Source organism: Pongo pygmaeus, chromosome 20 (assembly GCF_028885625.2).
Source record: "Pongo pygmaeus isolate AG05252 chromosome 20, NHGRI_mPonPyg2-v2.0_pri, whole genome shotgun sequence".
Taxonomy (NCBI): Eukaryota; Metazoa; Chordata; class Mammalia; order Primates; family Hominidae; genus Pongo; species Pongo pygmaeus.
This window is the reverse complement of record NC_072393.2, coordinates 46,787,105-46,810,398: the sequence shown is the minus strand read 5'-3', so window position 1 is coordinate 46,810,398 and position 23,294 is coordinate 46,787,105. Positions and strand designations below refer to the sequence as shown.

At 46.1% G+C, this 23,294-nt stretch overlaps 1 protein-coding gene across 1 annotated transcript; it reads right to left on the bottom strand.

Annotated features, from left to right (window-relative positions):
- Window positions 1-13,635: 13,635 nt before the first annotated feature.
- On the bottom strand, window positions 13,636-21,552 carry LOC129020009 (cytochrome P450 2A13). The gene is made up of 9 exons (XM_054463743.2): window positions 21,352-21,552; window positions 20,909-21,071; window positions 19,807-19,956; window positions 19,449-19,609; window positions 18,107-18,283; window positions 16,250-16,391; window positions 15,594-15,781; window positions 14,926-15,067; window positions 13,636-14,266 (listed from the first exon to the last, which is right to left on the bottom strand). The coding sequence occupies exons 1-9, from the start codon at window positions 21,529-21,531 to the stop codon at window positions 14,085-14,087; spliced, it is 1,485 nt and encodes a 494-aa protein (XP_054319718.2). The 5' UTR covers window positions 21,532-21,552; the 3' UTR covers window positions 13,636-14,084.
- Between the last annotated feature and the right edge of the window lie 1,742 nt (window positions 21,553-23,294).

Below are 23,294 nucleotides of genomic sequence, written 5' to 3'. Positions count from 1 at the left end.
AGTGAGCGGGCGCATCCTCTATCATCCTGTTCTCTTGCCCACTGGCATCTGGACGGCACATGCAGCCTTCCTTCCTGCTAGAACCACACAATGTCCCATGTCTGGCTTAGGTGAGCCCCCTTCTGGTGTGCCAGATCCCATTCCATCGCCAACTGGAGGACTTGATTCTATTTACTGTGTCATAGTTCATGTGAAGGTGTGTAGATGGAGTTTTCCCTTAACGATTTCTTTAGGTAAAATTTACCTGTGATGAAATACACACATGGTAAGTGAACATTTGCTGAATTTTGAATGCATCGAAATCCCTGTGAAGATACAGAATATTTTCATCATCCAAGAAAGTTCTCTTGGAGCTGGGCGTGGTGGTTTGTGCCTATAATCCTAGGTATAGGAGGCTGAGGTGGGAGGATCGCTAGAGGCCAGAAATTTGAGACCAGGCTGTGCAACATTGCGAGACCCCTGTCTCTACTAAAAAAAGAAAAAAACAATAGCTAAGTGTGGTGGTGCACGCTTGTAATCCCAGCTACTCAAAGGGCTGAGGTGGAAGATCGCTTGCACCCAGGAGTTCCAGGCTACAGTGAGCTATGAACACACCACTGCACTTCAGCCTGGGTGACAAAGAGAGACCTCCTTCTCTAAAGTAATAATAATAAAAAAAGAGAACGCTCTTTCATACTCCTTCCTAGTCAACCATGCTCCATCTCTTGTGGACAACCATTGTTCTAGTTTTTTTTTCTCTTCTTTTGAGACAGGATCTTGCTCTGTCCCCCAGGCTGGAGCGCAGTGGTGTGATCACTGTTCACTCCAACCTCGACCTCCCTGGCTCAAACGATCCCCCCGCCTCAGCCTCCTGAGTAGCTGGAAGTAGAGGCCTGTGCCATCACAACTGGCTAATTTAAAAATTTTTTGTAGAGGCAGAGGTCTCCCTATGTTGCCCAGGCTGATCTCGAACTCCTGGGCTCAAGCAATTCTTCTGCCTCAGCCTCCCAAAGTGCTGGGATTACAAGCTTGAGCCACTGCATCCAGCCCTGTTCTAGTTTTTTCTTCCCACTATTGATCTACATTTCATATAAATGAAAATATACAGCTGGGCATGGTGGCTCATGCCTGTAATCTTAGCTTTTTGGGAGGCTGAGGCAGGTGGATCACCTGAGGTCAGGAATTTGAGACCAGCCTGGCCAACGTGGGGAACCCCTCTCTCTATGAAAAATACAAAAATTAGCTGGACTTGATGGAGGGTGCCTGTAATCCTAGCTACTCGGGAGGCTGAGGCAGGAGAATCACTTGAACCTAGGAGGCGGAGGTGGCAGTCAGCCAAGATCATGCCACTGCACTCCAGCCTGGGTGACAGAGTGAGACTCCGTCTCAAAAAAAAAAAAGAAAAGAAAAGAAAATCTGCAGCATTTCTTCTGTATACCAAGGCTGCTTCTGAGAAGCATATATAATGCTTTTGAGAGTCATCCATGTGTTACATACATCAGAAGCTCATTCCTTTTCATTGCAGAGTAGCATGTTGCTGCATATAGATGTGCCACAATTTGCTTTTCACCAGTTGATGGAAATGTGGATTGTTTCCAAGGTCTGGCTATTATGAATAATAATGTGTATTATTCTTGGCATATATGCATATGCCTTTGTGGGGATCTATGTTTCATGTATCTGGATATATCTGTGAGTGTGACTGCTGGGTTCTATGATGAGTGCATATTTATAAGAAACTTCCAAACTCTTTTCCAAAGTGGCTGTGTCGTGTTTTCACTTCCTGTGTGATTTGTTTTCTTCTCTCTATTGAATATTTTTCATAAAGAGCCAATAAGCTGGCTGGGTGTGGTGGCTCATGCCTGTAATCTGGCACTTTGGGAGGCCAAGGTGGGCAGATCACTAGAGATCAGGAGTTCAAGACCAGCCTGGCCAACATGGTGAAACCCTGACTCTACTAAAAATACAAAAATAGCTGGGCATGGTGTGTGCCTGTAGTCCCAGCTACTCAGGAGGCTGAGGCAGGAGAATTGCTTGAACCCGGGAGGCAGAGATCGCAGTGAGCAGAGATCACACCACTGCACTCCAGCCTGGGCAACAGAGCAAGACTCTGTCTCAAAAAACAAAACAAAACAAACAAAAAAAATCCCCAATAAGCTATATTTCTCCCATCTTAAAAAGACTCCTTTATGAAAAGATGTTCAAAATCACTAGCCATCTAGGGAAATAAAAATCAAAAGCAAGAGATATAACTTCACGTTCATTAGGACGGCTATTAAAAAACACACACCAGAAATGGTATAATGGTAGGTATTGCCCCTTCCTTCCTTCCTTCCTTCCTTCCTTTCTTCCTTCCTTCCTTCCTTCCCTCTTTCTTTTACCTCCTGAGCTCAAGTGATCCTCCTGCTTTGGCACCCCAATTAGCTGGGACTATAAGCCCGTACCACCATGCCTAGCTACTTTTTTTGTTTTTTATTTTTATTATTTATTTATTTATTCATGTATTTATTTATTTTTGAGACGGAGTCTCGCTCTGTCGCCCAGGCTGGAGTGCAGTGGCATGATCTCGGCTCACTGCAAGTTCCGCCTCCCGGGTTCAGGCCATTCTCCTGCCTCAGCCTCCCAAGTAGCTGGGAATACAGGCGCCTGCAACCTCGCCCGGCTAATTTTTTGTATTTTTAATAGAGACGGAGTTTCACCGTTTTAGCCAGGATGGTCTCGATCTCCTGACCTCGTGATCTGCCTGCCTAGGCCTCCCAAAGTGCTGGGATTACAGACGTGAGCCACTGCACCCGGCCTGTTTTTTATTTTTTTAGAGATGGAGTCTCACTATGTTGCCCAGGCAGGTCCTGAACTCTTGACCTTAAGCGATTTGCCTGTGTCAGTCTCCCAAAGTGCTGGGATTATAGGCATAAGCCACAGTGCCAGTCTTGCTAATGTATTTCATTGTATGAATATACCATAATGTCTTTATCCATTCACCTGTTGATGAACATTTGATTTGTTTCCAGTTTTTGGCTATAAGCTGCTCTGAACATTCTTTTTTATTTTTCTTTTTTGAGACAGGCTTTCTCTCTGTCGTGTAGGCTGGAGTGCAATGGCATCTCAGCTCACTGTGGCCTCTCCCTCTTGGGTTCCAGTGATTCTCCCACCTCAGCCTCCTGAGTAGCTGGGACTGCAGGTTCATGCCACCATGCCCAGCTAATTTTTGTATTTTTTGGCAGAGACAGGGTTTCACCATGTTGGCCAGGCTGGTCTCGAACTCGTGACCTCAAGTGATCCGCCCACCTCAGCCTCCCAAAGTGCTTAGATTACAGGTGTGAGCCATCGCGCCTGGCCTGAATATTCTTATACAAGGCGTTTTGTAATCTGTGCATTCAGTTATTTTTGGTATTGTTGGGCCATAGGATAAGGTATATTTTAGCCTTAGTGGGTACTGCCAAACAGCTCTTCCAAGTGGTTTATCAGTTTACATTTCCCTGAGATGTATATGAGAATACCAGACCTTCTCTTGACCCCATGTCATCCTTCAATTCCCGCTCCATTCTCTGATCCTCTTTATTCTTCATTTCTCTTAACCTTTTTATTATCAACTTTTTTTTTTTTTTGAGACGGAGTTTAGCTCTTGTTGCCCAGGCTGGAGTGCAATGGCATAATCTCGGCTCACCGCAACCTTGGCCTCCTGCGTTCAAGCAATTATCCTGAGTCAGCCTCCTGAGTAGCTGGGATTACAGGCATGCACCATCATGCCTGGCTAATTTTGAATTTTTTTTTTTTTTAGATGGAGTTTCGCTCTTGTTGCCCAGACTGGAGTGCAATGGCATGATCTTGGCTCACCACAACCTCTGCTTCCTGGGTTCAAGCAAGTCTCCTGCCTCAGCCTCATGAGTAGCTGGGATTACAGGCATGCACCACTACGCCTGGCTAATTTTGTATTTTTAGTAGAGACGGGGTTTCTCCATGTTGGTCAGGCTGGTCTTGAACTACCAACTTCAGGTGATCCGCCCGCCTTGGCCTCCCAAAGTGCTGGGATTACAGTTGTAAGCCATCATGCCTGGCAATTTTCAAAGTTCTATAAAAGTAGAGTGGCCAGGTGCCATGGATGACATGACAGCCTGGATGACAGAGGAAGGCTCTGTCTAAAAAAAAAAAAAAAGTAGAGAAAATAGTATCCATGTACGCATCACCCAGAGGTTTTCAACACACAAACAATCTTGTTTCATGTCTTCTTCCACCTCCATCCCCTTTTTAACTTGAGTATTTAAGAATGAATCTCATCTGTCCCAGGTTAGATAAAAGAAAAAGAAAAAAAAAAAAAAAAAGGCTGGGCGTGGTGGCTCACATCTGTAATCCCAGCACTTTGGGAGGCAGAGGTGGGTGGATCACTTGAGCTCAGGAGTTCGAGACCAGCCTAGGCAACATGACAAAACCTTGTGTCTACAAAATAGTTTAAAAAATAAGGAGATGTTCTAGAATTGAATGGACTCAAAAAAGAAATTAGGAGATCATTATATCAAGTGAAATAAGCCAGGTACAGAAAGACAAACATTGCATGGTCTCACTTATTTGTGGGATCTAAAAATCAAAACAATTGAACTCATGGACACAGAGTAGAAGGATGGTTACCAGAGGCTGGAAAGGGTAGTGGAGGACTGGGGGGAAGGTGGGGATGGTTAATGGGTACGAAAAATGGTTAGAAAGAATGAATAAGACCTACTACTTGATAGCACCACAGGGCAACTGTAGTCAGTAATAACTTAATTGTATATTTTAAAATAATTTAAAGAATGTAACTGGATTGTTTGCAACTCAAAGGATAAATGCTTGAGGGGATGGATACCCCATTCTCCATGATGTGCTTATTTCACATTGCATGCCTGTATCAAAACATCTCATGTACCCCATAAATATATACACCTACTATATACCCACAAAAATAAATAAATAAAAGCACAAAAAAACTGAATATACACCTGTAGTTCCAGCTACTTGAGGGTTTAGGTGGGGGGATAACTTGAGCCTGGGAGGTCGAGGCTGCAGTGAGTCATGATGGTAGCACTGCATTCCAGCCTGGGCAACAGAGCAAGACCTATCTCAAAAAAAAGGTATTTATTGTATTGTGGGCAACATGATGTTTTGAAGTATAAGTATTGTGAAATAGTTAAATTTATCCAATTAACAAATGCATTATCTCACATAGTTATCATTTGTGTAGTGTGAACTCAATGTCCACTCTCTTTGCATTTTCCAAAAATATGATATATTGTCATTAACTATAGTTACCATGCTGTACAGTAGATCTCTTGAACTTACTCCTCCTATGTAACTCTAATTCTAGATCCTTTTTTTTAAAATTATACTTTAAGTTCTAGGGTACATGTGCACAACGTGCAGGCTCCTTACATAAGTATACATGTGCCATGCTGGGCTGCTGCACCCATCAACCCCTCATATACATTAGGAATTTCTCCCAATGCTATCCCTCCCCCAGGCCCCCACCCTACGACAAGCCCTGGTGTGTGATGTTCCCCACCCTGTGACCAAGTGTTCTCATTGTTCAATTCCCACCTATGAGTGAGAACATGCGGTGTTTGGTTTTCTGTCCTTGTAATAGTTTGCTCAGAACGATAGTTTCCAGCTTCATCCATGTCCCTGCAAAGGACATGAAATCATCCTTTTTTATGGCTGCATAGTATTCCATAGTGTATATGTGCCACATTTTCTTAATCCAGTCTATCATTGATGGACATTTGGGGTGGTTCCAAGTCTTTGCTATTGTGAATAGTGCCGCAATAAACATATGTGTGCATGTGTCTTTATAGTAGCATGATTTATAGTCCTTTGGGTATATACCCAGTAATGGGATTGCTGGGTCAAATGGTATTTCTAGCTCTAGATCCTTGAGGAATCGCCACACTGTCTTCCACAATGGTTGAACTAATTTACACTCCCACCAAAAGTGTAAAAGCGTTCCTATTTCTCCACATCTTCTCCAGCATCTGTTGTTTCCTGACTTTGGTGTGAGATAGTATCTCATTGTGGTTTTGATTTGCATTTCTCTGATGACCAGTGAAGATGAACGTTTTTTCATGTGTCTGTTGGCTGCATAAATGTCTTCTTTTGAGAAATGTCTGTTCATATCTTTGCCCACTTTTTGATGGGGTTGTTTGTTTTCTTCTTATAAATTTGTTTGAGTTGTTTGTAGATTCTGGATATTAGCCCTTTGTCAGATGGGTAGGTTGCAAAATTTCTCTCCCATTCTGTAGGCTGCCTGTTCACTCTGATAGTAGTTTCTTTTGCTGTGCAGAAGCTCTTTAGTTTAATTAGATCCCATTTGTCTATTTTGGCTTTGTTGACATTGTTTTTGCTGTTTTAGTCATAAAGTCCTTGCTCATGCCTATGTCCTGAATGGTATTGCCTAGGTTTTCTTCTAGGGTTTTTATGGTTTTAGGTCTAACATTTAAGTCTTTAATCCATCTTGAGTGAATTTTTGTATAAGGCACAAGGAAGGGATCCAGTTTCAGCTTTCTACATATGACTAGCCAGTTTTCCCAGAACAATTTATTAAATAGGGATCCTTTCCCCATTTCTTGTTTTTGTCAGGTTTGTCAAAGATCAGATAGTTGTAGATGTGTGGTGTTATTTATGAGGCCTCTGTTCTGTTCCATTGGTCTGTATCTCTGTTTTGGTACCAGTATCATGCTGTTTTGGTTATTGTAGCCTTGTAGTACAGTTTGAAGTCAGGTAGCATGATGCCTCCAGCTTTGTTCTTTTTGCTTAGGATTGTCTTGTCAATGTGGGCTCTCTTTTGGTTCCATATGAACTTTAAAGTAGTTTTTTCCAATTCTGTGAAGAAAGTCATTGGTAGCTTGATGGGGATGGCACTGAATCTATAAATTACCTTAGGCAGTATGGCCATTTTCATGATATTGATTCTTCCTATCCATGAGCATGGAATGTTCTTCCATTTGTTTATATCCTCTTTTATTTCGTTGAGCAGTGGTTTGTAGTTCTCCTTGAAGAGGTCCTTCACATCCTTGTAAGTTGGATTCCTAGGTATTTTATTCTCTTTGAAGCAATTGTGAATGGGCATTCACTCATGATTTGGCTCTCTGTTTGTCTGTTATTGGTGTATAAGAATGCTTGTGATTTTTGCACATTGATTTTGCATCCTGAGACTTTGCTGAAGTTGCTTATCAGCTTAAAGAAATTTTGGGCTGAGATGTTGGGGTTTTCTAAATATACAGTCATGTCATTTGTAAACAGGAACAATTTGCCTTCCTCTTTTCCTAACTGAATACTTTTTATTTCTTTCTCTTGCCTGATTGCCCTGGCCAGAAATTAGAACACTATGTTGAAAAGGAGTGTTGAGAGAGGGCATCCCTGTCTTGTGCCAGTTTTCAAAGGGAATGCTTCCAGTTTTTGCCCATTCAGTATGTATTGGCTGTGGGTTTGTCATAAATAGCTCTTATTATTTTGAGATATGTTCACTCAATACCTAATTTATTGAGAATTTTTAGCATGAAGTGCTGTTGAATTTTGTTGAAGGCCTTTTCTGTGTCTATTGAGATAATCATGTGGTTTTTGTTGATGGTTCTGTTTATGTGATGGATTATATTTATTGATTTGTGTATGTTGAACTAGCCTTGCATTCCAGGGATGAAGCCAACTTGATTGTGGTGGATAAGCTTTTTGATGTGCTGCTGGATTCAGTTTGCCAGCATTTTATTGAGGATTTTTGCATTGATGTTTATGAGGGATATTGGTCTAAAATTCTCTTTTTTTGTTGTGTCTCTGCCAGGCTTTGGTATCAGGATGATGCTGGCCCCGTAAAATGATTTAGGGAGGATTCCCTCTTTTTCTATTGATTGGCATAGTTTCAGAAGGAATGGTACCAGCTCCTCTTTGTACCTCTGGTAGAATTTGGCTGTGAATCCCTCTGGTCCTAGACTTTTTTTGTTTGGTAGGCCGTTAATTATTGTCTCAATTTCAGAGCCTGTTATTGGTCTATTCAGAGATTCAATTTCTTCCTGGTTTAGTCTTGGGAGGGTGTATGAGTTCAGGAATTTATCCATTTCTTCTAGATTTTCTAGTTTATTTGCATAGAGGTGTTTATAGTATTCTCTGATGGTAGTTTGTATTTCTGTGTGATCGGTGGTGATATTCCCTTTATCATTTTTTATTGCCTGTATTTGATTCTTCTTTCTTTTCTTCTTTATTAGTCTTGCTAGCAGTCTATCAATTTTGTTGGTCTTTTCAAAAAACCAGCTCCTGGATTCATTGATTTTTTGAAGGGCTTTTTGTGTCTCTATGTCCTGCAGTTCTGCTCTGATCTTAGTTATTTCTTGCCTTCTGCTAGCTTTTGAATTCGTTTGCTCTTGCTTCTCTAACTCTTTTAATTGTGATGTTAGGGTGTCAATTTTAGATCTTTCCTGCTTTCTCTTGTGGGCATTTAGTGCTATAAATTTCCCTCTACACACTGCTTTAAATGTGTCCCAGAGATTCTAGTACATTGTGTCTGTTCTCATTGGTTTCAAAGAACATCTTTATGTCTGTCTTCATTTCGTTATGTACCCAGTAATCATTCAGGAGCAGGTTGTTCAGTTTCCCTGTAGCTGTGCGGTTTTGAGTGAGTTTCTTAATCCTGAGTTCTAATTTGATTCCACTGTGGTCTGAGAGACAGTTTGCTGTGATTTCTGTTCTTTTACATTTGCTGAGGAGTGCTTCACTTTCAGCTATGTGGTCAATTTTGGAATAAGTGCAATGTGGTGCTGAGAAGAATGTATATTCTGTTGATTTGGGGTGGAGAGTTCTGTAGATATCTAATAGATCCACTTGGTGCAGAGCTGAGTTCAATTCCTGGATATCCTTGTTAAGCTTCTGGCTCAATCATCTGTCTAATATTGACAGTGGGGTGTTAAACTCTCCCATTATTATTGTGTGGGAGTCTAAGTCTGTTTGTAGGTCTCTCAGGACTTGCTCTATGAATCTAGTGCATATTTATGAATCTAGGTGCATAAATATATATGCACCTGTATTGGGTGCATATATATTTAGGCTAGTTAGCTCTTTTTGTTGAATTGATCCCTTTACCATTATGTAATGGCCTTCTTTGTCTCTTTTGATCTTTGTTGGTTTAAAGTCTGTTTTATCAGAGACTAGGATTGCAATCACTGCTTTTTTTTTTTTTGCTTTCCATTTGCTTGGTAGGTCTTCCTCCATCCCTTTATTTTGAGCCTATGTGTGTCTCTGCACGTGAGATGGATCTCTTAAATACAGCACACTGATGGGTCTTGACTCTTTATCCAATTTGACAGTCTGTGTCTTTTAATTGAGGCATTTAGCCCATTTACATTTAAGGATAATATTGTTATGTGTGAATTTGATCCTGTCATTATGATGTTAGCTGGGTATTTTGCCCGTTAGTTGATGCAATTTCTTCCTAGCCTCGATGGTCTTTACAATTTGGCCTGTTTTTGCAGTGGCTGGTACCGGTTGTTCCTTTCCATGTTTAGTGGTTCCTCAGGAGCTCTTGTAAGGCAGGCCTGGTGGTGACAAAATCTCTCAGCATTTGCTTGTCTGTAACAGATTTTATTTCTCCTTCAGTTATGAGACTTAGTTTGGCTGGATGTGAAATTCTGGGTTGAAAATTCTTTGCTTTAAGAATGTTAAATATTGGCCCCCACTCTCTTCTGGCTTGTAGAGTTTCTGCCGAGAGTTCTGCTGTTAGTCTGATGGGCTTCCCTTTGTGGGTAACCCGACCTTTCTCTCTCACTGCCCTTAACATTTTTTCTTTCATTTCAATCTTGGTGAATCTGACAATTATGTGTCTTGGGGTTGCTCTTCTCGAGGAGTATCTTTGTGGTGTTCTCTATATTTCCTGAATTTGAATGTTGGCCTGCCTTGCTAGGTTGGGGAAGTTCTCCTGCATTATATCCTGAAGAGTGTTTTCCAACTTGGTTCGATTCTCCCCATCACTTTCAGGTACATCAATCAAACGTAGATTTGGTCTTTTCACACAGTCCCATTTTTCTTGGAGGCTTTGTTCATTTCTTTTTACTCTTTTTTCTCTAATCTTGTTTTCTCACCTTATTTTATTCATTTGATCTTCAATCACTGATACCCTTTCTTCCACTTGATTGAATTGGCTATTGAAGCTTGTGCATGTGTCATGTAGTTCTTGTGCCATGGTTTTCAGCTCCATCAGGTCATTTAAGTTCTTCTCTACACTGTTTATTCTAGTTAGCCATTCATCTAGTCTTTTTTCAAGGTTTTTAGCTTCCTTGTAATGGGTTAGAACATGCTCCTTTAGCTCAAAGAAGTTTGTTATTACTGACCTTCTGAAGCCTACTTCTGCCAGCTCATCAAAGTCATTCTCTGTCCAGGTTTGCTCCGTTGCTGGTGAGGAGCTGTGATCCTTTGGAGGAGAAGAGGTGCTCTGGTTTTTAGAATTTTCAGGTTTTCTGCTCTGGTTTCTCCACCTTTGGTCTTTGATGTAGGTGACCTACAAATGGGGTTTTGGTGAGGATGTCTTTTTTGTTGATGTTGATGCTTTTCCTTTCTGTTTGTTAGTTTTCCTTCTAACAGTCAGGTCCCTCAGCTTCAGGTCTGTTGGAGTTTGCTGGAGGTCCACTCCAGACCCTGTTTTCCTGCATATCACCAGTGGAGGCTGCAGAACAGCAGATATTGGTGCCTGATCTTTCCTCTGGAAGCTTCGTCCCAGGGGGCACCCACCTATGTGTATGAGATGTCAGTCAGCCCCTCCTGGGAGGTGTCTCCCAGTTAGGCTACATGGGGGTCAGGGACCCACTTGAGGAGGCAGTCTGTCTGTTCTCAGAGCTTAAACACCATGCTAGAAGAACCACTGCTCTCTTTTGAGCTGTCAGACAAGGATGTTTAAGTTTGTAGAAGTTTCTGCTGTCTTTTGTTTAGTTATGCCCTGCCCCCAGAGGTGGAATGTACAGAGGCAACAGGCCTTGCTGAGCTCCGGTGGGCTCCACCCGGTTTGAGCTTCCCTGTATGCTTTGTTTACCTCCTCACACCTCAGCAATGGCAGACACCCCTCCCCCAGCCAGGCTGCTGCCTCACAGTTTGATCTTAGACTGCTGCACTAGCAGTGAGCAAGGCTCTGTGGGCATGGGACCTGCCGAGCCAGGCATGGGATATAATCTCCTGGCGTGCCATTTGCTAAGACCATTGGAAAAGCACAGTATTTGGGTGGGAGTGTTCCAGTTTTCCAGGTACACTCTGTCACGGCTTCCCTTGGCTAGGAAAGGGAGATCTCCCAACCCCTTGCACTTCCCGGGTGAGGCAATACCCCACCCTGTTTTGGCTCATCCTCCATGGGCTGCACCCACTGTCCAACCAGTTCCAGTGAGATGAACTAGGTAACTCAGTTGGAAATGCAGAAACCACTCATCTTTTGTGTCGATCATGCTAGGAGCTGCAGACTGGAGTTGTTCCTATTCATCCATCTTGGAATGGAAGAAAGTTCCTATATACTCGCTTTTCTCCCTTACATCTTGTGTAAGTATGATACCTTTGTTACAATGATTAATGAATACTGATATATTATTATGAACCAAAGTCTGTAGTTTACATTAGGGTTTATTTTTTCTGTTGTACAGTTCTATGGGTTTTGAATAAGGCATAATGTCATGTAGCATTTCAGTATCATACAGAATAGTTTATCTGCCCTAAAAATCACATGTGCTGCACCTATTCATACTTCCTCCTCCCTAAACTCCTGGCAACTACTATCTTTGTACTGTCTTCACAGTTTCATTTTTCCAGAATGTCATATAGTTGGAATCACATAGTATGTGGCCTTTTCAGACTGGCTTTTTTCACTTAGCTACATACATTTCAGGTCTTCCATGTCTTTCTGAGGCCTGATTTCTTTGTATTGCCAAATCATATTTTGTTTCTTTTTTTTTTTTTTTTTTGCTTATTTTTTGAGACAAAGTCTCACTGTGTCACCCAGGCTGGAGTGCAGTGGCTCCATCACAGTTCACTGCAACCTCTGCCTCATGGGTTCAAGCAATTCTCCTACCTCAGCCTCCCAAGTAGCTGGAATTGCAAGTGCATGCCACCATGCCCGGCTAATTTTTATATTTTTAGTAGAGATGGGGTTTCACCATGTTGGCCAGGCTGGTCTCGAATTCCTGACCTCAAATGATCTGCCCACCTTGGCCTCCCATAGTGCTGTAATTACAGGCATGAGCCATCACGCCCGGCCATATTTCATTGTATGAACATACCACAGTTCATTTATCCATTCACTTATTGAAGAACATCTTGGTTGCTTACAAGATTTGGCAACTATAAATAAAGCTGCTATAAATATCTGTGCAGAAATTTTTGTGTGGCTATACATTTTCAACTCATTTGGGTTAATACAGAAGAGCATGATTGCTGTATCACATAGTAAAAATATGTTTAGCTTTGCAAGAAACCGCCAATCTGTCTTCCAAAGTAGCTGTGCCATTTTGCATTCCCACCATGAGTGAATGACAGTTCCTGTTGAGCCACCTCCTTGTCAGCATTTGGTGTTGTCAGTTTTGGATTTTAGCCATTCTAATAGGTAGGTAATGGTATATCATTATTGTTTGAATTTGAAATTGCTACTGACATGATGTGGAGCATCTTTCCTTATGCTTATTTGCTGTGTGTATATTTTCTTTGGTGAGGTGTCTGCTCAGATTTTTGCCCATTCTTTAATTGGGTTGTTTTCTATTGTTGAGTTTTAACAGTTCTTTGTGTATTTTGAATGTAAGTCCTTCATCAGGTATGTTCCCAGCAAATATGTTCTCCCAGTCTGTAGCTTGTATTGTCATTCTCTTGACAATTATTTTGCAGAGCAGAAATTTTTAATTTTAATGACACAGAACTTATCGATTGCTTCTTTCAAGGATTGTTCTTTTGGTGTTGTATCTAATAAGCCATCACCAAACTTAAGATCATCTAGATTTTCTCCTCTGTTATCTTCTAGAAGTTTTATACTCACTTTTCATTTAGGTCTACAATAAACTTGGAGTTAATTTTCATGAATGCTGTAAGGGAGTTTCTAAGGGGGACACACACTAACTTCTTTGAGAGTGGGCAGGTGATTGTGAAACTCTTAGCTGGGTCTCACAACAGACCCCAGATCCATCAGGAGAGCCCCACCTTCAGAAACCCATAGTGGAATGTGTTTCATGCATACACGGAGGAGAATATGCAGTCATATGCTCACATGCAAGCCTGCACATGATCACAAACATGCATGTGGTATGTCCTGATCCAGAGTTCTCCCGGCATTAAAGTGATTCTCTCCTTCAACTTCTTCATTAAGAGATACAATGACAGAATGTCATTAAAATTAAAAACTTCTGCTCTGCAAAGGAATTGTCAATGGACTGACTCTGTATGTCCATTCGTGTCTCATTGTGTCCTGGACTGACTCTGATTGGGCCACAGTGGCCTTACCTGGTAGCGAGCTCGGACTACACCCTGGTGTTCAAAGCGTGCTGAGTAGGCAAGTGTGCAGAGAAGGCAGGACAGCCGCCCGCCAGGTCTCTGGAAAAACCCCCAGGACAGGGACGTGCAGGCCGTGTGATGGTATACTGAGCTGTTTTACGTGAGGAAGGGGTGGTTTTTAAGAATCTGTCTAGAGGGCTATGGGCACAGATCTGTGTTCACAGATCTGGGCACTTATGTTTTGTGAGACATCAGATAGAGACAACTTTCTGAGGCTCAGCTTTGTCACGTGTAAAATGGGCATGAACGCTTTTCCCCTTCGCAGAGGTTCGTGGCAATTAAGTGAGGTGAGCGTGCAACGCTTTTTGAGCAAAGCTGACACGGAGGTACTTGTTCAGGAAATAAGAGCTGCTATTATTACTATTCTTCATAGCATACTGTAAGGTTTCCCTTCCTCTCATCATAGCTCTGAAGGAACTCAAGGTGAACTGAGCCCCCTCTGTTTCTTCTCTTCCCTCTAACCACCTCTCCCCTTCCTTTCCCCCATCCTGCCCCCATTCTTAGCCCCGCCCCTCCCGCAAGCCCCGCCCCTGCCCCCGCCCTTTCCCTGGCCCCGCCCACCAGCCCTGCACCAGCATAGCCCTCGCTCAGCGGGGCAGGAAGCTCATGGTGTAGTTTCGTGGAATCGTGGCAAAGCCCACGTGTTTGGGGGACACGTCGATGTCCTTAGGCGACTGGGGGGACTTGAAGCGAAAGTTCTGCATGATGGTGGTGAAGAAGAGAAAGAGCTCCATTCTGGCCAGGCCTTCTCCGAAACAGTACCGCTTTCCTGAGGAGGAGAGGCAGGAGGGGTGCAGGTGAAGCCCACTCTCAGTGCAGCCCCACCCCCTACTGACCCCCGGCTGCATTCTCCAGGGAGGAGGGGTGGAATATTATGGCCTGAGAGACTTTCAGAGGAGACTCTGATCCTCCCTGAGCCTCAGTTTCCTTCTATAAGAGATATAACAATGGTGAACCAATATTGATATATTATTACTAACCAAAGTCCATAGTTTACATTAGGGTTTACTCTGTGTTGTACAGTTCTATGGGTTTTGAAAAAGGCATAATGTCATGCATCCATCATAGATGAGGTGATCCATGCCAGGTGTAGCAATGGGAGGTTTAGATGCCCCTACCCGCCAGATACACTTGCAAATATGACTGCTGTGCTGTGCCATTATCTCCTTTTCAGGGATCTGAAGAATCTGCTGTGTGACCCTAGACAAATAAATCTATGGGGGAAGATGTTTCCTTCCCTTTTACCTGGGCGCAGGTATTGGGTGCTTGGCAGTTAAGGGAATATCAGATGGTGGCGGCTCAATGGTAGATTCTAAAAGGAACTTCCAAGCTGGAGAAATACCAGGCTACACCGTAGAGAGAGGAAGTGGGTGAGAGAGGCCCCTGCTGGTGTGAGCCGTGGCCTGGCAGCAAACAGTGGTCTCTTACCGATGGAAAAGGGCACAAAAGCATCACTCTTCTTAAACTGCCCCTTCTCATCCAGGAAGTGCTGGGGATAGAAGTCCTGGGGGTTGGAGAAGAACCTGGGGTCTCTCAGCACGGAGCCCAGCATAGGGAACACTTCGGTGCCCTGGGAGGGAGGAGGAAGGTGTGTGTAATGAGGCAGGTTGGGGGGATTGGTGAAAGTAGACAGAGGCTGCAGGGGGAACTAGGGTGCCCCAGGTGAGGGGAGTGGCAGGCATTGAGGAGTTGGGGACCTCTGAGGGAGGAGCTTTTGGGGATAGAAGGTTCATGTCTCTGAAACAGGGAGTTTGGGAGACATGGGGTCCATGTTCCACTAGGCAGGGTGTTTGGGGGACCTGAGATTTGTGTCCCTAAGGCAAAAGGCCTAATGGAAAGGGGGCTCCTGTTTCTTAAGACAGGAAGTTTGGGAACATGGGGTATATTGTCCTGACACAAAGAGTCTGGCGAGATGCAGGACTCAGGAGTGTCTAAGTGGAAAGGTGGAACAGATATGGTGGTTGGGGAAGTCTGTTTTGGCTGATTGAGGGAGTGGGACAGAGTCTAGAAAGCTAATGGGGGCAGGATTCTGGGGACACAGAGAGAGGCTGGAAGTCCCTGTAGTCTGAGTGGTGGTGGTGGAGGGGAGACAGCACCTTAGGGAGGAAAAAATCTCGAAACTTGGTGTCCTTGTTGACCCTGCGGGCCACACCCATGGGGAGCATGTCTCCACATCTTTGGATCTCGTGGATCACTGCCTCCGTGTAGGGCATCTTGGCCCGGTCCTCAAACTTGGGCTGCCGGTTCTTGCCGATCACTCTGTTAATCTCCTCATGGACCTTGGCTGGGGGAGGAGGGGAATGTGTTTAGGTATCTAGGAGTCTCAGAGCAGGGATGATAGTCCGAATAGGTAAAACAGGGTGGTTGACATAGCTCCACCTATGACACGGAGGTAGACCATTCATAACAGACATCAGCCATTCACATTGTTGGAACAGGAGCCTGTTAAACCAGGTTGTGTCAGAATCACAGGGGAGGCACAGGGAGGAACTTAGGGGATGATCCAGAGGAGGAGGCAGCGGGCACTTAGTGGGCTTGGGACAAGATTGACTGACCAATCAGTGCAGACATTTTCAATATTTTAATAGCTAGTGAGACTCAGCTCATGCCTATCAGCTGAATATTGTCCTGTCTCTGGACAGCAAGGCATGTCTCAGGGTCCTGGGATCTGGGATAGGTGGGTACACTGCACCAGGCTCAGGGGAGTTTTGAGGGTCTGGGGCCCTTCACTTTCCTCCCTTTCCAGTCTTACCCTCCACCTCTGGGTGCTTCATGAGCAGCAGGAAGCCGTAGCGCAGGGTGGTGCTGACGGTCTCAGTGCCCGCAAAGAAGAGGTTCAGCGTGGTCATCACCAGGTTCTTCAAGTAGAACTCTGTGTTGGGGTTCTTCTCCTCCTGCAGGGAGAGGGCACTTTAAACCAAGCTCACTCTCCATGCTCTTGTGGCCCTTCTAGGGCTTTTCCTTTGGATCTACCTCTCTTTGGTACAGACCAAAGGTGGAAAGAGGGACCCTAGATTTGTCAAACTTACTCCAGGTTCCAGCCCTTGCCCTGGCTGCTGCTGGCTTTGCCCAAAATGCTCTTCCTTCTCACCTTCTTTACCTTGCTGATCATCTGTCCTTTAATTATCAACTTAGCTGTCAGTTTTTTTTTTTTTCTTACACAGACTTGGTCTTGCTAAGTTGCACAGGCTGGACTCGAACTCCTGGGTTCGAGGAATACTGCAGCCTCAGCCTCCTGAGTAGCTGGAACTGCACATGCGCATGACTATGCAGGCTCACTTGTTAATTGTTAAAAAATTAATTCATTTTTTTTGAGACACGGTCTTATTCTGTCACCCAGGCTGGAGTGCAGTGCTGTGATGTTGGCTCATTGCAACCTCTGTCCACCCTGGGCTCAAGCTATCCTCCCACCTCAACCTCCTTAGTAGCTGGGACCACAGGCGTGCACCACCATGCCTAGCCATTTTTTTTGTATTTTGTTGTACAGATGAGGTTTTGCCATGTTGCCCAGTCTGTTACTTTTTTAATGATAGGAATATTTGGAAAGAGAAGGATGAGGGGAGATGAAGAGAAAGTAATACAGAGATGGCAAGATGAAGAGTCAGAACAAAAGAGTTTTTCTGAGATACAAGCACAGAATTTTAAGCAACAGCATCCTATTTCTTCCCTATAAATCTTGAAACTTACTGTGGAGGAATCCCTCCCTTGATCCTTTCTCCCTGAGCTTCAGACTCCCTAATGCCTTCCCACATGGGAGGCTGACATCCAGAGGGAGGTGGGGACCCTGCAATGTAAAGCCAGGTCACCTGTCCACAGAGGTGCGTCTGATAACCAGGACATGAACGGTTAGAGAGCATGGTGGCTAAAAGCACCAGCTTTAGGCTCAGAGAGACCAGGGTTTGAGCTTGGGGTACCATGGCTTCCTCGCTGTGTGACCTCAGTTAAGACACTTAAACTCTCTGGGCCTCAGTTTCCTCCTTTGTACAATTGGGGCCATGATTGAACCTCCTTCAAGAGCTGTTATGAGTGTTCCATGGGGGACTATCTTAAAGCACTTAACGCAGTGCCTGGCACATGGTAGTGCTGTAGAAGTGCTTGCTATTCTAATGCACGTGCACAAGTCGTGCTTGTGGGTGAGGGCTCAGTAGATGGAACAGCAGTGGTTGATATAGTTGGGATTGTCAGGATTTTTTTTTTTTTTTTTAACAGAGTCTTGCTCTGTCACTCAGGCCAGAGTGCAATGGCATGATCCCGGCTCACTGCAACCTCTGCCTCCCGGGTTCAAACAATTCTTCTGTCTCAGCCTCCTGAGTAGCTGGGATTACAGGCACATGCCACCATGCCTAGCTCATTTTTGTATTTTTAGTAGAGACGGGGTTTCACCATGTTAGCCAGGCTAGTCTCGAACTCCTGACCTCAGGTGATCCACCTGCCTCGGCCTCCCAAAGTGCTGGGATTACAGGTCGTGAGCCACTGCGCCTGGCCAATTGTGAGGATTATTATGACGAGGGCTAATTTGAATGGTCCTGTGTCGTCTGCCCACCCCACTCCCATCCTGATTTCCCTCTGCCTGGCTTTGCACCTGCCTGCACTGTCTGCTGGGATGTACCTCCTGCATGCGGATGAGAAAAGAGTCGATGAAGTCCCGTGGGGAATTGGGATCCAGCGTGCGCTGGTTGTGCTCCACCTTCTTGGCTATGAAGTCCTCCAGCCCTTGCAGCTCCTTAAAGGCCTGTTGCTGTGGTCCTGGCACGTGTTTCATCACCGAAGAGAACATCTCATAGAGCTGGGGTTGCAGAGAGAGGATAGGAAGGGAAGGACAGCAGTCATGGTGCAGGAGCTGATGGGAATGGGGATTTGTTTCATAGCAAGGAAGGAACTGAGTTAAAGGCATCTGTCCAGGTGTTTAGGTATTTCAGTGGGGTTGGATGGAAACGTATATCTAAGTTTTCACGTGGGTTAGGTGCCAGGGCCACGGTCTAGTAATTTAGGTGAGAAGAACTGAGGCATATATCCAGGTTTCAGGTATGCAAATGAGGCTGGATTGGAGCACACATCTAGGTGTTCAGATATTCAAGTGAAGTTGAGTTGGAAGACACCTGTCCAGGTGTTTAGCTTTTCAGGTGGGGCTGGTATGAGGTGGGTGGCACCTGCCTAGGTATTTAGGCATTCAAGTGGGCTTGGTTGGAGACAGCTGTGCAGATACTTACTGGGTCTGGATTGGGGGCTTTTGTACGGGTATTCAGGTATTAAAGTGGGGCTGGTGAAGATGTTGAAGTGGAGGGGATACCTGTTCAGGTATTTACCTATCCAAGTGTGATGCACTGCGGGCACCTCTGTAAGGTGTGTGATTGGAACGTGTTGGGGAACACTTATTTGGGTGTCAGGGAATAATCTGTCTAGATATTTATGTGTTTAGGGTATTGGTTAGGGCACCTGTCCATGTTTTCAGGTATTTAAGTGGGTGAAGTAGAGGGCGCTTGGCCAGATATTCCAGTTGGCTAATCTGGGACATTTGTGTAGATGTGAAATGATTATGATGGGCTGGATTTTGCAGCACCAGGTGTTCAGGTATGCAGGAGGTGGGTTGACACAGTCACTTGTCCAGGTGTTAAAATATTCAGAACTGGGTAGGGAGCACCTGTTACAAATTATGGTAAGTTGGGGATGGGAACACATGCCCAGGTGAGAGAGCTGAGCTGAGGGTATGCATCCTTCTGGCAGGCTCTGTTTTGGGGAACACCTGTTGAGCTATCCAGGTGTCCTTGGAGACTGGGTATTGGGCATCCCTCCTGGGTTCTGGTGCAACTGTCCAGTTGTCCAATAGTGGGGGGCTGATTTTGAGGGGACACTGTCTGGAGGGGGGTGGGAGTTTGGGGCACCTGTCTCCAGGTAGGGGAGCAGTTGGCAGGTTGTGGTAGGGGCGTCACTGGCGGGCTGCAGCCGGTTACCTGCCCCGTGGAGGTTGCCGTGAACTGGAAGCTTCCCAGCATCATGCGCAACAGTGACAGGAACTCTTTGTCCTCATAGTCAAAGCGGTCCCCAAAGACAATGGAGCTGATGACATTGGAGACGGTGCGGCTCAGGAAGAAGGTAGGATCGATATTGGCGCCTGCGGGTGTGGCAGGAGAAGGGGGTGGGGGAGAGAGTCAACTCAGAGAGTCAGAATTCCAGGAGGCAGGGCCCTGTTAAGCCAAATCCCAGCGCCAGACTCCAGGGCTGGAAGTGCGGGCCCCTTTCCCCACCTAGTCCCCATCCCCAGGCAGAAAGCGCGGGTCCCCGCCCCCGCACTCGGGGTCCCCTACTCACCGTGCGTACCCCAGAGGGCCTCGATGAGGAAGCCCGCCTCCTCCTGGATGCGTTCCTCGATGCCGCGCTTGCCCACGCCAAAATCCCGCAGGGTGGCGATGGAGAAGCGCCGGAGCTGCTTGGCGCGCTCCCCATTGCTGAACACCACCCCTGGGGAGGTGAACGCGGGGGTGGAGAGAGGTCAGGGGGCAGTGGCGGCAGGAGTAGACCAGCTCCAAGGGGCTCCCCAAGGGTGGAGCAGAGAGGGAGTGGGTGGGAGAGAGATGGATTCAGCGCGAGTGCCAAGGAGAGCTGCAAACTCAGTCAGAGAAACACGAGAGCGAGCGAGCGAGAGAGAGAGAGAGACAGAGAGAGAGAGAGAGACAGAGAGAGAGAGAGGGACCGGGTAGAAAGAATAAGAGAATCAGAAGAGAAGCAGAAAGGCCAGACAGACAGATGCACAGAGAAACAGAGGGATACGGGGATACTCCATGGAGGAAGGGAAGGAAGTGGGGAGAGAAAGAGAGAGAGAGAGATGGAGGGAGGGGAAGTGAGATATGGGGAGATCTGGGAGGAGGAAATAAAAATGGTGAAAGATTCTTAAGCTGAACTAGAGAAGAGAGAAAAATACGGAGACAGAAACAGAGAGGATGGGGAAGGAGGACAGACAGTTACCAGGAGTTGGAGGCTGGAGATGTGGAAGTAGGAATACCCGGAAATCCTAAGACAGAGGAAGAAGTGGGAGAGGGAAGCGGAGAGAGGAGAAACACGGAGAAGCTCAGAAGCTGAGAGCAACAAAAAGACAAATGAAGACAGAGGACCAGGGCTGGAAAAGAGAAACCCAGGATGTCCTCAGAGATGGAGAGAGAGGGGAAAGAGGAGACTCCAGTGAGAGAGAATGAGGAGATGGGGCAGAGAGAGGCAGGGAGGAATCAGGACAGGGACGCTGGAGACAGGTGAGGGGTACACATGGAGAGGCCACAATGAAGGGAGATGGGGAGAGAAGACCAGACAGGGGGCTCTGCCATAGAGTCCAGTGGGCAGGAGAGTTAGGCAGAAGGCTGGGGACACTGAGACCATTGCGTCCACCTAGCCACCTTCCCCCTCTTGGGCACCCCCTCACCATAGCCTTTGAAGAGCCAGTTGAAGGTGGCCTGCTCGCCTCGCCCGCTGAACTCCTCAGCCTGGTCCACCAGAGCCTCCTTGACGGCATCATGTCCGCACAGCACCACGACCCGCCGGGGCCCCAAGTGAATGGTGAACACGGGGCCATAGCGCTCACTGATCTGATGGAGGCAGGTGGGAGTGGTTAGAGGGAGCAGTCCCCACCACTCTGAATGGGCCCAGCACCGAGATATCATGTGCTGGGATGCTTCACCCCCAGGTTCTCACAGTCAGGGAGCTGGACATCCCAAGATCCTGTCTTTCCTGCTAGGACCCTGATGCTGAAACTCCAAAACTCCCTTTCCTAAGACTCTGGTCCACACTGGTCAATCCCCTGCCGCAAAGCCCCAGCCAACTGGGCAGCCCCCACCCCGTGCCACCCATCTCTCTGCCTTGGGACACCTTCATGAGGGAGTTATACATCTGCTCTGTGTTCAGCTGCAGGTAGTTTCCAATGAAGGGCAATGGGGTGGGTCCTGGAGGCAGCTTCCCCTTGCTCTTCCTCTGCTGCCAGACAGACATCAAGACCATCACAGTCAGGCAGGCCAGCAAGGTCACCAGGAGCAGCCCTGAGGCCGGCATGGTGGCAGTGGGATGATAGATGGGGATGGCTGGGGTGGTTTGCCTTTATACTGCCTGAAAAAGAGGGATGGACTTTGGTTGATTATATAATCACCTCATTTCACCTCCCAACTACACCCCAACCCTGAGTCCCGCACAGCTTAGGACACAGCCAGCAAGGGAAGAGGAGGGGAACCCCAGGGAAGCTGAACAAGGAGGGGAACTCCAGACTAAATCTGGTATTTCATGAGGGTTGCTGCAGGGCTGTGGATTTAGGAGCGGGCAACAGATAAACTGTGGAACTGAGGAGTTTGGAATATTTGCACAGGGGAGCACCTGGGCTTTGGATTTGGGATCTGGGAGTGAGAATGCACCCCAAAGTTGTGGATTTGGGGGTTCCCACGGAGAAGAATGCAAAGATCTGGGTTTTATTAGGGTAAGATGAAGTGTGGCTGTGCATTTGGGGGTCTTCTGTTGTGGAGGATGCAGGGTTAAGGGTCTCAGGAGGGGGGATTCCAGGCATATGGACTTGAAAGTCTTGGGGCTAGGAAGACCCAGGGCTGTGGGTGTGGAGTTTCTGGGAGGAGGAGTGTGTAGCAAGCCCAGCAGGTCCTCCCAGAAAGCCCAGCAGCCCAGCACTGGGCCCAGGGACTGAATTGATTTTGCTTTGACCCAGAGCTGTCTCTTGATGCCCAGAATCCTCATTGGAACCTCAGAGTGAGGCCAGGATGGGTGACATAGAACCTTCACTGCCCATCTCTGGTTGGGAAAGGGGCAGAAGACAAGAGCCATATTTCAGGGGAACTTTCCCTACACGTGGAGAAGAGTACCTCATGTTATCAGTTGGCAGAGGGATTGGCTAGGTCTGGAGAAATAGTAATAACAACCCCCAAATGGTGGAAAAATCTCAAGTGTCCCAAGGGTTGTAATTTACAAAGACCTCCACTGGTTTCCAACCCAGATCCTTAGGGAAACCCACTAGATTGATTGTATCATCCCTATTAATATTATGATTGTTATTTATGTTTCTCATTTTATATAAAGGTCTACAGAGGACGGAAAACAGACAGTGGGCAGAGGACATGCGTGAGTGGCCCTGAGCTCCCGTCTCTCCTGCTCTGTGTCCTTAGTTCCACTTTCTGGATTTGGTTTTCCTGCCAGTGGAAAGGGAGTGTTTGGGAAGAGATCATATTTGAGGGTGAGTTAAGTCTCCTTTAAGGGCGATTCCTGCTTTGTCAGGGGCTACTACTATTAGCAGGCAGAGGGAACAATAGCAGAAGAGATTGAGGTAAACTCCAGTGTTAGGCACAGAGGCAGATCCTGGGGTGGGTGTGAGTGGAGAAGGGGTGAGTAGCCCTCCAGTCCTTCCCTCAGGGAAATTCTTCCTTAGTAAACAGGACAGTTACCCTTTGGTGAGCACGGTCGTATATGGGAAGATTAAGTCTAGGTGTGTATGATCTGGTGGAATCTTTGTAACAATGAGGTTGGTTCATCATGATCATCCTCATTTTGAAGATTAGCAGATCTAGACTTCATAAATCCTCTTGAGTGAGGTCACACAGGGAATAAGTGAGGGAGCTGGGATGTGAACTTTCTCCTTGCCCCTCTTCATTGACTGGCCTAGATCACCCTGGGAGTCAAGTGCGGGCCAGGCTTAGCAGGAGGTGAGTGCTGGGACTGGCATCAGCAGTGGACACACTGATGACATTGGCGGGTTCTGATATCAGCATCAGGTGTGGCCAGGGAGGGAAAGGCATCGTGTTGGCTTTGGAATTGCCCCCAGG